At 45.8% G+C, this 18,330-nt stretch overlaps 1 protein-coding gene across 2 annotated transcripts in view; it reads right to left on the reverse strand.

Moving 5' to 3' along the window:
* The window catches only part of ABAT (4-aminobutyrate aminotransferase), a 335,639-nt gene that overhangs the window by 247,426 nt on the left and 69,883 nt on the right, over nucleotides 1-18,330 (reverse strand). For both annotated transcript variants that reach the window (XM_053472272.1, XM_053472273.1), the window contains exons 3-4: nucleotides 7,414-7,511; nucleotides 483-512 (exon numbers count right to left, since the gene is read on the reverse strand). In XM_053472272.1, the coding sequence (XP_053328247.1) occupies nucleotides 483-512; nucleotides 7,414-7,511 (128 nt within the window). The remainder of the gene's footprint in view (nucleotides 1-482; nucleotides 513-7,413; nucleotides 7,512-18,330) is intronic.

The following is an 18,330-nucleotide window of genomic DNA, read 5'->3' on the forward strand; positions in this document are numbered from 1 at the left end:
TTTTTTTTCATTTTTTCCCCACTTTTTCCAGTTTATTTCAAACAAAACAATGTACTACCCAGCTTAATATGGTTTCAAATGAAAGCCCTACTTGTGCTGAAAAAAACAATATATGATTTGTGTGGGTGCACCAATTGATAAGAGAGAAATTACAGTTGAAGAAAGACATGGCAAAAACATAAAAACGGCTCCGGTCCTTTAGCGACACGTTAGTATCAAAATCCCGGTCCTGAAGGGGTTAAACCCGGCCACTCCAATTTATCCTATCAAAGCATTAGTTTCTTTTTTAAGTAGACACTCCCACTCCTTCGGTATTTTAAATGCTTTTAATTTTAACTATGTAAGGATTTTTGGGAAGATACAGCGCTAACTTTAGCACTTGCTCATAATAATAAGCTATTTTTTTGGGACCCACAACTCCTAGCCTGTTCATGGTAAACTGGGACATTTATGTTATAAATGCTGATGCCTTGGAGCCTTACCTGAATGGTATTCAGCTGCTTAATTAACTCCTACAAGAAAAAAAAGAAAAAGAAAAATTATAGCTTATAAGGCTCCTTCAGTAATATTGTCATGCATGGCATGTCTGCACAATTATACATTCCCTTATTGCTGGCATAGAAGTCGTGTGACCATCAGAAGTAATTACTTTGCTTTGTTGTTGAAGGAACCGAGTCCACTTTCAAAGAAGCGTCATACAAGCTCACGTATACTGTATTGAATTAGTTACCGATTGTTATTAGCCGATTTAGCTTTTATATATAAATTTATATATATATATATATATTTACTTTGTTCCTTTGTTACCGTACAGCTAAATAAAACCTGCGCCTGGGCAACTTTGAGAAAAATAAATAAATAATAGCTTATATCAAACTATACATAACAGAGACACCTTGAGTAACTACAGGGGCCCATGCCTCTAGGTGGCCTGGTGCGACTCCTTCCTGTCTCCTAGTATTGGCTAAAAGTTGTATAGAAATGATGCTTCTTACCAAAAGCCCTTTCCAAACAATTTTGAACCCGCAAAGGGAGACAGAAGCGTATCTTGTGATGTCACGTGACCCTCTGTGAAACTGAGGCTACTCGCACAGTGTAAGTGTATATATATATGCAAGCATGGATGTGTACTTGTGTGTGTGTGTGTGTCAGCATGGATGTGTACTGTGTGTGTGTCAGAATGGATGTGTACTGTGTGTGTGTGTGTGTGTCAGCATGGATGTGTACTGTGTGTGTGTGTGTCAGCATGGATGTGTACTGTGTGTGTGTGTGTGTCAGAATGGATGTGTACTGTGTGTGTGTCAGAATGGATGTGTACTTGTGTGCGTGTCAGAATGGATGTGTACTTGTGTGTGTGTGTGTGTATCAGAATGGATGTGTACTGTGTGTGTGTCAGAATGGATGTGTACTGTGTGTGTGTGTGTGTCAGCATGGATGTGTACTGTGTGTGTGTGTCAGCATGGATGTGTACTGTGTGTGTGTGTCAGCATGGATGTGTACTTGTGTGTGTGTGTGTCAGAATGGATGTGTACTTGTGTGTGTGTGTCAGAATGGATGTATACTTGTGTGTGTGTGTCAGAATGGATGTGTGTGTGTCAGAATGGATGTGTACTTGTGTGTGTCAGCATGGATGTGTACTGTGTGTGTGGCAGCATGGATGTGTACTGTGTATGTCAGAAGGGATGTGTACTGTGTGTGTGTGTGTGTCAGAATAGACGTGTACTGTGTGTGTGTGTCACAATGGATGTGTACTTGTGTGTGTGTCAGAAAGGATGTGTACTTGTGTGTGTGTGTGTCAGAATGGATGTGTACTTGTGTGTGTGTGTGTGTGTCAGAATGGATGTGTACTTGTGTGTGTGTGTCAGAATGGATGTGTGTGTGTCAGAATGGATGTGTACTTGTGTGTGTGTGTGTGTGTCAGAATGGATGTGTGTGTGTCAGAATGGATGTGTACTTGTGTGTGTCAGAATGGATGTGTGTATGTGTCAGAATGGATGTGTGTGTGTGTGTCAGAATGGATGTGTGTATGTGTCAGAATGGATGTGTGTGTGTGTGTCAGAATGGATGTGTGTGTGTGTCAGAATGGATGTGTACTAGTGTGTGTGTCAGAATGGATGTGTACTGTGTGTGGCAGCATGGATGTGTACTGTGTATGTCAGAATGGATGTGTACTGTGTGTGTCAGAATAGATGTGTACTGTGTGTATGTGTGTCAGAATGGACGTGTACTTGTGTGTGTGTCAGAATGGACGTGTACGTGTGTGTGTGTGTCAGAATAGATGTGTGTGTGTGTGTCAGAATGGATGTGTACTTGTGTGTGTGTGTGTCAGAATGGATGTGTGTGTGTGTGTCAGAATGGATGTGTGCTTGTGTGTGTGTGTCAGAATGGATGTGTACTTGTGTGTGTGTGTGTGTCAGAATGGATGTGTACTTGTGTGTGTGTCAGAATGGATGTGTGTATGTCAGAATGGATGTGTACTTGTGTGTGTGTGTGTGTCAGAATGGATGTGTACTTGTGTGTGTGTGTGTGTGTGTGTGTAAGAATGGATGTGTACTTGTGTGTGTGTGTGTGTCAGCATGGATGTGTGTGTGTCAGCATGGATGTGTACTGTGTATGTCAGCATGGATGTGTACTGTGTGTGTGTGTGTGTCAGAATAGACGTGTACTTGTGTGTGTGTCAGAATGGATGTGTACTTGTATGTGTGTGTGTCAGAATGAATGTGTACTTGTGTGTGTGTGTCAGAATGGATGTGTACTTGTGTGTGTCAGAATGGATGTGTGTGTGTAAGAATGGATGTGTACTTGTGTGTGTGCGTGTGTCAGAATGGATGTGTGTGTGTCAGAATGGATGTGTACTTGTGTGTGTGTGTGTGTCAGAATGGATGTGTGTGTGTGTCAGAATGGATGTGTACTTGTGTGTGTGTCAGAATGGATGTGTGTGTGTCAGAATGGATGTGTACTTGTGTGTGTGTCAGAATGGATGTGTACTGTGTGTGTGTCAGAATAGACGTGTACTTGTGTGTGTGTGTCAGAATGGATGTGTACTTGTGTGTGTGTGTCAGAATGGGTGTGTGTGTGTCAGAACGGATGTGTACTTGTGTGTGTGTGTGTCAGAATGGATGTGTGTGTGTGTCAGAATGGATGTGTACTTGTGTGTGTGTCAGAATGGATGTGTGTGTCAGAATGGATGTGTACTTGTGTGTGTGTGTGTGTGTCAGAATGGATGTGTACTTGTGTGTGTGCGTCAGAATGGATGTGTGTGTGTCAGAATGGATGTGTACTTGTGTGTGTGTGTGTCAGCATGGATGTGTGTGTGTGTCAGCATGGATGTGTACTGTGTGTCAGCATGGATGTGTACTGTGTATGTCAGAATGGATGTGTACTGTGTGTGTGTCAGAATAGACGTGTACTTGTGTGTGTGTCAGAATGGATGTGTACTTGTGTGTGTGTCAGAATGGATGTGTACTTGTGTGTGTGTGTCAGAATGGATGTGTACTTGTGTGTGTGTCAGAATGGATGTGTGTGTGTCAGAATGAATGTGTACTAGTGTGTGTGTGTGTGTGTCAGAATGGATGTGTGTGTGTGTGTCAGAATGGATTAGTACTTGTGTGTTTGTCAGAATGGATGTGTGTGTGTCAGAATGGATGTGTACTTGTGTGTGTGTCAGAATGGATGTGTACTTGTGTGTGTGTCAGAATGGATGTGTACTTGTGCGTGTGTGTGTCAGCATGGATGTGTACTGTGTGTGTGTCAGCATGGACGTGTACTGTGCGTGTCAGCATGGATGTGTACTGTGTGTCAGAATGGATGTGTACTGTGTGTGTGTGTCAGAATAGACGTGTACTGTGTGTGTGTGTGTCAGAATCGACGTGTGCTTGTGTGTGTCAGAATGGATGTGTACTTGTGTGTGTGCTTGTGTGTGTCAGAATGGATGTGTACTTGTGTGTGTCAGAATAGATGTGTACTTGTGTGTGTGTGTGTGTCAGAATGGATGTGTACTTGTGTGTGTTTGTCAGCATGGACGTGTACTGTGTGTGTGTCAGCATGGACGTGTACTGTGTGTGTGTCAGCATGGACGTGTACTGTGTGTGTGTCAGTATGGACGTGTACTTGTGTGTGTGTCAGTATGGACGTGTACTTGTGTGTGTGTCAGAATGGATGTGTACTTCTGTGTGTGTGTCAGAATGGATGTGTACTTGTGTGTGTGTGTCAAAATGAATGTGTACTTGTGTGTGTGTGTCAGGATGGATGTGTACTTGTGTGTGTGTGTCATAATGGATGTGTACTTTGTGTGTGTGTCAGAATGGATGTGTACTTGTGTGTGTGTCAGAATGGATGTGTACTTCTGTGTGTGTCAGAATGGATGTGTACTTCTGTGTGTGTCATAATGGATGTGTACTTTGTGTGTGTGTGTCAGAATGGATGTGTACTTGTGTGTGTGTGTCAGAATGGATGTTTACTCTGTGTGTGTGTCAGAATGGATGTGTACTTGTGTGTGTGTGTGTCAGAATGGATGTGTACTTGTGTGTGTGTCAGAATGGATGTGTACTTGTGTGTGTGTGTGTGTGTGTGTCAGCATGGATGTGTACTGTGCGTGTGAGCATGGATGTGTACTGTGTGTGTGTGTGTGTCAGAATGGATGTGTATTTCTGTATGTGTGTGTGTCAGAATGGATGTGTACTTGTGTGTGTGCGTCAGCATGGATGTGTACTGTGTGTGTGTCAGCCTGGACGTGTACTGTGTGTGTCAGCATGGACGTGTACTGTGTGTGTGTCAGCATGGATGTGTACGTGTGTGTGTCAGCATGGATGTGAAGTTGGGTCAGGAGGTAAAAGGTAATGCTGCTCACCCAGTGTGAAAGAGCCAAAAATGTAATCTGTAGGCCCATGGCATGCAGCTTTAAAGAGGTGGATAGAGACAGCTGCGGGTGACATAAGTAGGTGGTAGAGAGTATGTGTATTTGTCAGAATGAGAATGTATACATAAGTGTGTTTGTCTGTGTGAGCATCAATGTGTATGTGTAACCCGGTGGATGCGCACTTTGTTCGTGAATAGACTCAGAGGACTCTCTGTCTGCTGGGCAACGTTAACTAGGCTATATCGGCAGAACGCCGTAAAGCTGCCCTCTTCAAGCTGGACTCGAAACTGGCAGAGCTGGCGCCCAAAGAGACAAGTTTTTGAAATACTTAAACCAGTACGTTAATGTCTTTATGTCCCTTAATAAGGCCCAGACCTCCATGAGATGTGTTTTCCGTTCTGGGGACCCTTTTTTCCCCTCAGGGCTGGTTGGAAGAGGGGGTTGTGCCTCCAGCAGAGTAGCCGCCATCGGGTCTAGGCCCCGCTATCCAGGCGCTTCATCTACTTACTGGTCCCAGTACCGCAACCCGTTCCCATGTAGAACCACCAGAGGGAGAGGATTCTGGTCCTTCAGAGGGAATCGGGTAAGGATCAAGGCCATTTTTCCTCATATTCCTGTTGCGGGCCGTCAGGGCCATTTTTCCTGTATGTGGTCGGTTCTGGGTCCTCCAGACTGTGTTGGGGTTCCAGTTAGAGTTCCTGTCTGTTACCCGGCAATTTTCCCCTCCGTGCTCTCTCAGGTTAGCGTGCAGCGCTGCGGCCCTCGTCCATTCGGAGCTCTCTTCCCTGCAGGACAAGGGGGCCATCGAACGTCTGGTGGACCCTCCCTGTTTTTTAAGCAACGTATTCTTCGTGCGCAAGAAATCGGGAGAGTTTTGTCCCGTCATCAATCTTCACGCTCTCAATGCTCACGTGGTTTACAGGCATTTCAAGATGGAGGGCATCCATCTTCTGTGTGACCTCCTCAGGGAGAACGATTGGTTCACACTTCTCGACTTGAAGGACGCCTATTCTCACAGTCCCCATCCACCCAAATGACAGGAGGTACCTCCAATTCTGCTGGCGGGAACAGATCTGGAAGTTCACCTGCCTACGTTTTGGCCTCAGCTCCGCACCCTGGTGTCTCACGAAGCTCTTGAAACTGGTCATGGAGTTCCTTCGCGCACGGGGCGTCCGTTCTATCATCTATCTGGATGACATGCTGCTGATAGTAACAGAGACGCTGCGCCGGGATATGTCACGGTGCATCTGCTTCAGGACCTCTGTTAAATCATCGAAGCGAAGTCAGCTGTTGTCCCCATGCAGTCAATTCTGTTTCTCAGATTCACTGTGGATTTGATTGTGGCGGTGCTCTGGTTGCCCCAAGCCAAAGCGTTGGCTGTCAAGAAGGAGATCGGAGGTTACTCGGCCGTCGGTTTGTTTCCTTCAGGGACCTCACCAGTGTTATCGGCCTCCTGTTGGCATCCATCCAGGCCATCTTCCCACTGCTCTCTTGTACCGCGCATGGACAACATTTCTGCCATGCGCTACATCAACAGTTTAGGGGGTTCGCAGTCGAGACTCCTCATGTAGCTCACCAAGGATTTATACCTGTACTGCCTGAGCAACCATTTGTCCATTCGGGCGGAGTACCATCCCGGCAGGGACAAACTGGTGGTGGACTGGTTCTCTCGCCACTGGAGGGATGCGAGTGACTGGCGGCTTCTTCCGAGTGTTTTTCGGTCCCTCAATCGGCGTCGGGGTCCCTTCCACCTGGACCTTTTTGCGCCCAGGACGAATCGCCAAGACCAACGTTTTCTTCAGTTGGCTGCTGGACCCACTCTCCCTGGCGGTGGACACCTTCTTGCAGATGTGGCCTCCCAGAGGAGCCTATGCTTTTCCCCCTTCTTCATGGTTCTTCAAACTCTCCACTCCCTCGGTAGACAGGGTGTTAAGCCTACCTGGTCCAGAAGGGAAGAAATCGTATGCTGGATGGTCGGACCATGTACTGCCCACTAACTAGTCTTTAATAAAATTTAGATTAATTCTACGTCAAGGCTAGAATAATCCCTAATTAGCCTTTTAAATTTAAACTTCGATTAGGCAGCAAATTGCTATTTAACACAGGAGTTTAATTTCCCGTTTCAAACAGTCATTTTCATATTATATATACACACATATTACATATTAGACTTGTGAATTCGGATTTGTACAAACTGTGAATGTACTGACTTTGGGAAATTCTGCAATTTCTAAGAATCCACGAAAACAAGGCCAGACTACTCACAACTCAGACAAACATGCATCTTCTGTCTTTTCCCTGCTATTCTCTTTTCGAGCTTCAATTCCTAATCTGCCTTCTTTTACGTTGTCTGCATTTAAGTGGACATAACCCGTAAGCCGGCGTGGGTTTCTGCCAAATTGGCGAAGCTGCAGTGATGTCTTCCCTGACACTTCAATCAAGGAAGAGGATCCTCCAATCAGGGGAGAAAATATCACTGCAAGCGTCAACATATTGCCCTTGGTTCACACACACATATAAGCACACACACACACGTAAAAAAACAGTGTGCTTACTCTTGACTTGGGTCCCGGGACTTCAGTCTTCATTAATGGGCTTTCATATTCAAAGTCAACATTTATTCTTGCTGCAGCTTGGCCTATATACCTGCAACCTGAAAAGCATAGTGGAGTTTATAATATAACGTACATGTAAATTAGTGAAATTAAAGAAATGTTCTCATAATAACCCCTTAATGAACTGGTTTATTCACAGTATTTTGACCATACATTTGTTCAATCAGGATTCACACTGTGTAGAGTACTCATACAAATGTTATTTCTTTCCCCATATGATAGGGCTTTATTTGGTTCTACAAACACACACTATATGACCAAGGCTATGTGCACATATGACCATCACACCTGTATGAGCTTGTTTGACACCCCTTTCCAGAGCCATAGTAATTAATATGGAGTTTCACCTCCTGCTCCCTTCTGGCCATAACAGCCACCACTGTTTTCTGAAGGCTTTCCACAAGATTTTGTATGTGGGGTAATATTTCTCCAAAAAGAGCATTTGTGAGGTCAGGCACCAATGCTGGACAAGTAACCCTAGCTCGCAATCTGATTAAGGTTAGGGTCCTGTGAAGGACACTCAATTTGCTACATACCAAACTCAAAACAAGTCTTTATGGACCTTGCTTTGTCATGCTGGAACAAAAAAAGGCCTTTCCCAAATGGTTGCCAAAAAGTTGGATGCATATAATTTTCTATGATGTCTTTGTATGCTGTACCATTAATGTTACTCTTTACTGGAACTAAGGTGACTAGACCAAACCCTGAAAAACAGATGTAGAACACTATCCCTCCTCCACCAAACTTCACTGTGGGCAATAAGCATTACAGTAGGTAACGTTCTTCTGGCATCCACCAAACCTAGATTTGCCCACCTGTTACAGAAGAGTTATTCATCATTCCAGAATACATGTTTCCACTGCTCCAGAGTTGGCCCATAGTGATCTTCAACTTGTGTGCAGCTACTCTGCCACAGAAACTAATTTCATGAAGCTCTTGATGGACAGTGCTTGTGCTGATGTTGCCATAGGTAGTTGGGAACTCTGCAGTAAGTGATGTTTCAGCGCACAGGCAATCTTTATGAGCTATTCAGGACTAGGCAGCCCCGCTCTGTGATTGGTCTACGGTCTAGTAAGTGTCTCAAGCTGGCATTCTATGACAGTGCCACACTTAAGGGCCAAGCTGTATTTTACCTTTTGTACCCTTTGGGACCAAGGCTGTTAACACTTTTGCGGTGCTCATGTTTAGATGTAATTTTCTCCTCACTCATTCAGGGTACCCACACAAGTTACCGTATATGGCTTCTTCAGATACATTTTTTTGATCTAATTTCCCATAAAAAAAAAAATAAAAATAAAAAAATAATGAAAAACTGAAAGAAAAAAAACAAAAAAACCCCACATTTTCTGACTTTTACTCGAAAAATCTTTTACTCATCAAAAAAAACCTAATGAAAAAACGTGCTAAATAGATTCTACTATTTGTACAAGCAGCGTTTTGCTATTTTAAAACATTTTTTTTCCAAGAGCTGGTCATTCTGCCCCATGTGCTATTTCTGGTATCTTTGAAACTGGCCAATGCAATTTATCCCATCAAACCATATATTTTTGAAAACTAGACACCTCAAGGTACTTCAAATGCTAGTATTTTAACCTTTTCCATGCATGAGATTCTACCACCAGCCTTTCCCAAAGATTGTGGTAGTAATTTTTTTTTTATTATTTTCTTTTTGGGTATAAATTTATAGCTCCAGGTATATGTTACTTTCAAACGCCCCAATGTGTGTTCAGCAACATCTCCTGAGTACAGTGATACCCCCCATGGATGGGTTTATCGGGTTGTTTGGGAGGTAAAAAGCCACATTTGGGAAGTGCGCTTTTCTTCTCCCATTTTGGTCAGTCTGTGCCTATACCCCAATCTTTGAATAAAGCCACTCCAATTTACCCCCATCAAACCATTAATTTTCTTTTTTTTGTTTATTATCTTTTATTTTTACATGTTTATACAATTTTATAAACTCGCAGTTTCAGAACAAACCATATGATTCCAATCATATCCTATATAACATTTTAGAATATCATTCTTACTATATATATCCCATGTTTTAGTCATATTATTATACGTCTGATATTAATATATCTACATACGGTTTTTCATTATCATCTTCTTCTAATCTTCCAATTCCATTCATTCTCACACCACATTCTTAACTTCAGGGGAGAGGAGTAAAATTCAATATTTATAAATAAATTACTAATTATGTCCAGAGCTAAGGTTTTACAATTATCCAAAACTTAAATGTTGTTAGTATCATCTTCTATGTATAGTTTCCATGGATCCCAGATCTTATTAAATTTGTCGAGATTCTTTTGCTTATAAAAATATCCTTTTTCCATTTTATATTGATAATTAATTTGTTTAGTAATCATAGTCCAATTAGGTGGACCAACCTTTCTCCAATCCCTAGCCAAACAGATGTTTATAGCAAAAAATATAAGTACACTCAATATCCTCTGGGAAATCAATAATTTTTCCATTCCAGTATGGAGAGTGGAACAGCGAGATTAATAATTGGACGATATTTTCTTTAAGGTTAAGTAATTCGGAACAGTCCCACAACATATGTGTAAGGACTTACCTGCCTCTCTGGTCCCGCGCCGTGGCCGGTCCCGCGACGCTGCCTCCTCGACCGGCTTCCCGGGCAGCTAGTACCACCGCTACCCGGTCGGCGTCTTCACCGCGTGGCCGACCACGCGGCAAACAGGTAGCACAGCGCCACCGTGTGGCCAAAAAGTAATATTACACGTTACATACGTAACGTGTTTTTATAACCTCGGGTGAGCTCCTTAATGCAAGACACACCTCCACCTGTCCCTATTTAAACCTGGACTTCCTCTTCTGGTTCACCCTTGGTTGGTGTATTTTGCTATTTGCTTGTGCATTGATTGTGACTCCTGCTCCGGTTTGACTTGGCTTGTTGACCTCGTTCCTGTCTCCTGATTCGGCTCCTGATTCCTGCTCGTCTGGTATTGATTCGGCTTATTGACCTCGTCTCTGGATTCTGATTTGGCTTATCCTGATTACCTGTCTGACCCGGTTGGTTCTCTGACTTTCTGGTTCCTGTTTGGCCTGGCTACCTCCGCCATCTGGGGTCCTGCCTCATCATACCATTACAGTACCAAGGGTCACCATGGACCCCGCGGAGATTGGCCAGAAGATGTCTACCTGTGAAGCCCGGATTGAAAGTCTGGATCATCGCATGGACCAGTTTGCTCAGGCTTTGCAAACCCTCCTGGCGAGGACTGATCCAGCACGTGGTCCTCCTCCTGTGCCCGCTGCTGCACCTGTTGCTGTTCCACCGCCTGCTGACCCAGGTCTTCATACCCTCCGTTTACCACCTCCTCCCAGATATGGAGGAGATCCTGCTACCTGTCGTGGATTCCTCAATCAGTGCTCCATTCACTTCGAGATGTCTCCCTACTTGTTTCCTTCCGACAGAGCCCGTGTGGGGTATGTCATCTCCCTACTCACTGGCAGGGCTCTGGCCTGGGCAACTCCTCTTTGGGAACGCAACTCTCCAGTGGTCAACAATTATAATGACTTTGTAACCACTTTCCGTCAAGTGTTTGACAGGCCAGGTCGCGGCCATATTGCCTCGTCAAGTCTCTTCTCATTGCGTCAGGGTACACGCAGTTTATCGGACTATGCCATTGAATTCCGTACCCTGGCTGCAGAAGTGGCATGGAACAACGACGCCTTGGTTGCTGCCTTCACTAATGGCCTGTCTGACCGCCTGAAAGATGAAGTAGCAGCCCGAGACCTGCCCACGGATTTGGAAGAACTCATCGCCTACATTGGCCACATTGATCTACGCCTCCGGGAACGCCAGGTACAGCGAGATCGCCAAAGAAGGGGTCCAGTGCGTTTTGCGCCACGTATCGCTGCTTCTGACTCTGCTTCTCTTCCGCCTGAAGAGCCCATGCAGATCGGCTCCACACATCTCTCCGAGGAGGAGAGAACCCTCTGGCGCCAACAGGACCTCTGTATGTACTGTGGCAAACAAGGTCATTACGTGCGCTCCTGCCCCGTGAAGCCGGGAAACTACAGGGCCTAAGGAGGATTGGGGAGTCTCCTCTAGGCCTTCCTGCTGTTTTTCCCCACGACCGAACATCGCGTATGTTTGTGCCTGCTGCTCTCACTGTCCAGGAGAGAACCATTCTAGCCCCAGCCCTTATTGACTCTGGGGCCGCCGGAAACTTTATCGACCGCGACTTCTGCAGGCTCCACAACATTCCCTTGCAGGAGAAAGCCTCTCCAGTTTTTGTGGAGGCAATCGACGGGCGGCCTCTCCTACCTGCAGCGGTGACCCATGACACTACACCGCTTCGTCTCCAAATAGGGGTTCTCCATAAAGAGACTGTGGTTCTACATGTAATATCTTCTCCGGCTGCTCCCATAGTGTTGGGCTACCCTTGGCTGCAGCTGCATAACCCTGACATCGATTGGTCTACCCGTGAGATCACTTCCTGGCGGTGCTCCTCCTGCATGTTCCCTCAACCATGCTTAGTGAAAATCGCCTCTTTAGATACCACCACCCTGCCTCCGCAATACCAGGGATATGCTGACGTGTTTGATAAGAAAGAGGCTGACTCCTTGCCTCCTCACCGTCCCTATGATTGCCCTATTGACCTGCTTCCTGGCACCGTACCCCCAAGGGGCAGAGTGTATCCGTTATCCCTGGCCGAGACTGAGGCCATGGAGGCCTATGTCCAAGAAAACCTCCAAAAGGGCTTTATCCGCCGCTCCGCTTCTCCCGCCGGTGCAGGCTTCTTTTTTGTGTCTAAAAAAGATGGCGGTCTACGCCCGTGCATAGACTATCGGGGCCTCAATCGAATCACCATTAAAAACACATACCCCTTGCCACTCATTACCGAGTTGTTCGACCGCCTGAAGGGATCAAAGGTGTTCACTAAATTGGACTTACGTGGTGCTTACAACCTCATTCGTATCCGTCAGAACGATGAGTGGAAGACAGCTTTTAATACCCGCTCTGGCCATTACGAGTATACAGTAATGCCATTTGGGCTCTGTAACGCCCTAGCAGTATTTCAGGAATTCGTTAATGACTGTTTCCGGGACTATCTTCACCAATTCGTTGTCATCTACCTTGATGACATACTTATCCACTCGCCGGACCGTATTTCACATCGGATACACGTTAAAAAGGTCCTGGCACGCCTTCGTGAAAACCGTTTATACGCTAAATTGGAGAAATGCGTATTTGAAGTTTCCCGCGTACCCTTCCTTGGTTATGTCATTAGCGATACAGGGTTCGAAATGGATCCTGACAAGCTGCATGCCATTCTGCAATGGCCTCAACCACAAGGACTGAAAGCCCTCCAGAGGTTCCTCGGCTTTGCTAACTATTATAGACGATTTATCCGAGACTTTTCTAAGGTTGTGGCTCCCATGACTGCGCTCACTAAAAAGGGGTCTGACTGTCATAATTGGCCTGCCTCCGCTGTTCAGGCCTTCCAGAAATTGAAGAATCTGTTTGTATCTGCTCCGGTCCTCGTTCACCCTGATGTCTCTCAACCCTTCGTTATAGAAGTAGGCGCTTCAGAAATCGGCGCTGAATCGGTCCTATCTCAGCGGAAAACATACGAAGGGCCGCTACATCCTTGTGGGTTCTTTTCCCAAACGCTTTTCTCCTGCGGAGAGGAACTATGACATCGGCAACCGGGAACTACTGGCAGTCATCCTCGCCCTTACTGAGTGGCGTCATCTCCTAGAGGGTTCCCGCATACCTGTTACTATTCTCACAGACCACAAGAACCTCCAGTATATTGCTGATGCCAAACGTTTAACCCCCAGACAAGCACGATGGACTCTCTTCTTATCCCGTTTTAATTATGTTATTTCCTATCGCCCGGGGTCTGAAAATACCAAGGCCGACGCTTTATCCCGTATGTTCTGCACAGCCACAGAGGAGAAACCAGACCCGGAACCCATCGTCCCAGCTAACCGTATTATCTCTGCTGTATCTCTAGCCGTTGCTTCTCCCCTCCTACAACGCATTCAAGACAGCCAACCATCTGCTCCAGCCCATACCCCACCTGACAAACTGTTTGTGCCTCCTGTGTACCGTGAAAGGATACTTCAGTTACACCATTTCACAAAGTTTTCTGGCCACCTTGGTCTTCGACGCACCTGCCAGGCCCTAGGCCTCCGTTTTTGGTGGCCCTCCTGGAGACAAGACGTGGCTGATTACCTCAGATCCTGCCGCATATGTGCCACTACCAAGACCCCCAGGACTCCTCCAGCTGGTCACCTACGGCCCCTTCCGGTGCCTTGTCGTCCCTGGACCCATATTGCCATGGACTTCATAGTGGAACTTCCTCTATCCCGCCGCTACACCACCATACTCACCATCGTGGACCGCTTTTCCAGGATGGTTCATTTTGTTCCGCTAGTTAAACTTCCCTCGGCCAGAGAACTCGCGGACATCTTCATGAGAGAAGTTGTTAGACTCCACGGAATTCCCCAGGATATCGTATCTGACCGTGGAGTCCAGTTCATCTCCCGGTTCTGGAGGTCCTTCTGTAAAGCCATAGGTATCACCCTGTCCTTTTCCACGGCTTATCACCCCCAAACCAATGGGGCAGCGGAACGTTCTAATCAGCGCCTTGAACAATATCTACGAGCTTTTGTTAACGACAACCAGAACGACTAGGCTGACCTCCTCCCACTTGCGGAGTTCGCCCTCAATAACTCTGTGCAAGGCTCCACCCAACACACTCCCTTTTATTGTGTCTACGGTTTCCACCCAGTTGTTTTGCCTACAGACACCCCAGAGGTAGGGGTACCTGCTTTGGACGCACACCTAAAACACCTGTCTTCTGTTTGGTCCTCTGTTCGCTCTGCGTCCATAGCTGCTTCTCAGACACAAAAGAAGTATTATGACCGTAAAAGGTTACCTGCCCCTTCCTATATGCCTGGAGACAAGGTGTGGCTCTCTACCCGTCACATACGCCTTCGCTGTCCTTCGCAAAAACTGGCACCGTGCTTTATTGGACCATACTCCATCCTACGCCGTATTAACTGTGTCACATATGAACTGAACCTGCCACGTAACCTTCGTATTCCCCGCACGTTTCATGTCTCCCTCCTGAAGCCAGTGTTGTTCTCCCGTTTTACTCGTCCTCTGGCCAGCCCTGGTCCCGTTTCGGTCACCTCCTCGGAGAACTACGAGATCCGTTCCATCCTCGATTCCCGCATCTTCCGGGGTGCTCTGCAATATCTGGTTCACTGGAAGGGTTATGGACCTGAAGAAAGATCTTGGGTGCCCGCCTCTGAAGTCCGCGCGCCTCGGCTGGTCCGCCTCTTCCATTCCAAATACCCCGGGAGGCCTGGCAGGAGTCCTGGTCGCCCTTCGGGCGGTTCTCGAGGGGGGGGTACTGTAAGGACTTACCTGCCTCTCCGGTCCCGCGCCGTGGCCGGTCCCGCGACGCTGCCTCCTCGACCGGCTTCCCGGGCAGCTAGTACCACCGCTACCCGGTCGGCGTCTTCACCGCGTGGCCGACCACGCGGCAAACAGGTAGCACAGCGCCACCGTGTGGCCAAAAAGTAACGTAACATACGTAACGTGTTTTTATAACCTCGGGTGACCTCCTTAATGCAAGACACACACCTGTCCCTATTTAAACCTGGACTTCCTCTTCTGGTTCACCCTTGGTTGGTGTATTTTGCTATTTGCTTGTGCATTGATTGTGACTACTGCTCCGGTTTGACTTGGCTTGTTGACCTCGTTCCTGTCTCCTGATTCCTGCTCGTCTGGTATTGATTCGGCTTGTTGACCTCGTCTCTGGATTCTGATTTGGCTTATCCTGATTACCTGTCTGACCCGGTTGGTTCTCTGACTTTCTGGTTCCTGTTTGGCCTGGCTACCTCTGCCATCTGGGGTCCTGCCTCATCATACCATTACAGTATGGATAAATGTTCCAATAGCTGCATGACATTGCCAACATCTGTTCTAGTCTGTGTGGCTCATCTTACTAAGTATGCTAGGGACTATGTACCATCGGTAAAATATTTTTACATAAATCTCTATGAGATTTATCAAATGGACATTTTTCCTAGTTAAGTTGAAAAGCCTGTCGCCAGTTCTCCAATTCAATATTAACATTTAAGTATTTCCCATTTTAAAATTGGAGAGTCTTTTTCATCATTATCCAAGGCAATCAATAATTTATTCGTATTTGAAATTTGTTTGTTTCTCTTATGTGTAAGCAACCAATGATCGATTTCAGTGTGATTTACTACACTTTTTTGTTTAATAAGATTCTTAATCCTTAGGTACATAAATATCTCAGAAGATGGCAAAGAAAAACATTTTATCAAAGACTTCAATACATCGTGGACTACAATGTCTTTCAAACAAGTTATTCCACTATTGGTCCAGTTAGTTAATTCAATGTTATCTTATATAATAAACGAATCATCTCTATAGGTGTAGAGGATAATAAAACCTCGCTTTCCGTCTTAGTCCATCGATTTTAGTTAAATCGTAAATAATATGATTTCGTTTAGCTAATTTTATTCGATTGAAATCTACCCAAAAAAGTGAATATAAATCTCTTTCCCATATTAACGTCCTCAATTTGTATCCATCTTGGAGTATTAGTAGATTTTTTGTCCCAGGCTAAAAAATGTGACAACATGGATGTTTCATGTAGCTTCTTAATACCGTATTTGCTCGATTATAAGACAAGGTTTTTTCCAGAGTAAATGCTCTTATAATCGGGGTCGTCTTATAATCAGACCTCAAATAGGTCTGACTATGAGACTAAGGTCCAGATGCCCCGCAGTGATGCAGGGGACCTGGATCCTCCTGTGTTATGCCCCCCCCTCAATTTACCGGTGCATCCGACTCCCCGGTGCTTAGTCTGGGCAGCGTGTAGAGCTCTACGCGAATCGCGTAGAGCTCTACACGCTGCCCAGACTAAGCACCGGGGACTCGGATGCAGGGGACCTGGATCCTCCTGTGTTATGCCCCCCCAATTTACCGGTGCTTAGTCTGGGCAGCGTGTAGAGCTCTATGCGATTCACGTACACAACTTCCGCTCAAGCGGAATATAGGATTTTTGGAAGCAAGTAACCGTTAATTTATTCTGCCTAACCAGGTTACCTCAAGGTTTTTCCATCCCAATAATTTATTTTTTTCCAATAAGCTTTTAGAATTGAAATCTACAAGGGAAGGCAGATCTCCTGTGATTATTATTCCGAGGTAATCTATAGTCAGTCAATTTTATGGAAGGGCCTAAACTCATCTTTCCTGATTAGAAAAAAAGGTGTAACTATTTGTGTCTTTCCCACGTTAATCCTATAGTCAGATCCATATTGTTCTAATAAACTAAATAAAGCAGGGATAGAAGACATAGGGTTTGTTATAGAGAGGAGGACATCCTCAGCATAAAGGGAAATCTTATAGGAGTCGGATTGAATTTCCACTCCCATGATTTCAAGCGGAAGTTGTGTACGCGAATCGCGTAGAGCTCTACACGCTGCTGTTTTTTTTGTCTTTTTTTGTCTCCACCACTACACTTGTCTTCCTAGTTTGATATCGCGACCCCCTCTGGACGGGATACCAATGTCGCGCTATACATTTTCTGCTGGTTGTGGTGCCGGCTTGGTGTTAGGCTGCGTGCATCCCTACCTTTGTCTCCTTAGGGTATTTCCACTCCTACTGGGGTGCGTCGAGATTCCACACTTTTCCCGATGTTATACTTGAGGGTTGGTTTGGTCCTACTGACCACTACCCTACACTTCTACAAGCACACATACCTTTTGTCGTACACCTACACATATTTTTATTATTTTCTTTTGCCCCACGATGGCCTGTTCTGCCTTGCTGGCCCTACGCTCACACGTTATCCGTTTTTTTTTTGTTTTTTTTTTATATATGAGACCTTTGGTCGCCTCCGCTCGATGGGGGCTATGAGCTCCTACTTATACACCCCATAGCATGTGTGATTGCCTCTTTTCTCCTGCAGCAGTGAGAGTGCATTATGTGATTGCTCATCCAATTCCTCCCACCCCCCTTTTTTTTCTCCTCTGCTGCCTCTCCTCCCTCTCTCTCTGCTCATGGATTGCAGTTCTCTGATCGCCCGTTTGGTCGGTTACGTGATTTGCCAAGAGGCTCCGCCTCCTGTTTCTATGTTGCCGTGCTCAATTACCTTGTTACCTGGGTTTTGCCCTATCTCTTGCCAGTAAATGCTACTGTGTCATGTTATATTTATATTGTGTTTTTTTTTTTGTTTCTTAATTTCCCTATGCGGGATCTGATGGTCGCTCTGCAAGTTATGGGCGGCGGCGAAGGGATCCCCCTGTTCATTGTTCCTTTGACTCCTCCGGTCCTCTCTTGGGCGGTTGGTGCTTCCCCCTGCATCGGGAATGTCCCATACTATTGGGGTGGTCGCGGTTGCTGTCCTCCATTCTGTTGGGTGGCCCGTTTCCTTCCCGGTACTCACTCCAAGTGTTGTCTGTTCCTCTTCCCGGTTCCCCCCCCCTCTCCCTGTAATCTTCGTCTTCCCCTCCTCCCTCCCCTTTTTTTTTTTTTTTTTTTTCTCCTTTCTTTCTCTCTCTTCTTCTCTCTACTCTCTTTCTCCTTCATACTTACCTCCTCTCTGCTCTTTTATGGCTCCTGTGCCGGCGCAGCGCCCCCCTGGTGCGCGTCGTGCCCTTACTGTCGTCTCCTATAACGTCCCCTATAACGTCCCAGAAAAACGCTCGCATTTGTTGCGTGATTTGAAATACCTTAGAGCTTCTGTTGTCTATCTTCAGGAGACTCACTTTCGGTCGCCCAATGCATCTACCTTACTTAATGCCCATTACCCGATGGGGTTTTTCAGTAATAAC

The sequence above is a fragment of the Spea bombifrons genome, chromosome 7, assembly GCF_027358695.1.
Source record: "Spea bombifrons isolate aSpeBom1 chromosome 7, aSpeBom1.2.pri, whole genome shotgun sequence".
NCBI lineage: Eukaryota > Metazoa > Chordata > Amphibia > Anura > Pelobatidae > Spea > Spea bombifrons.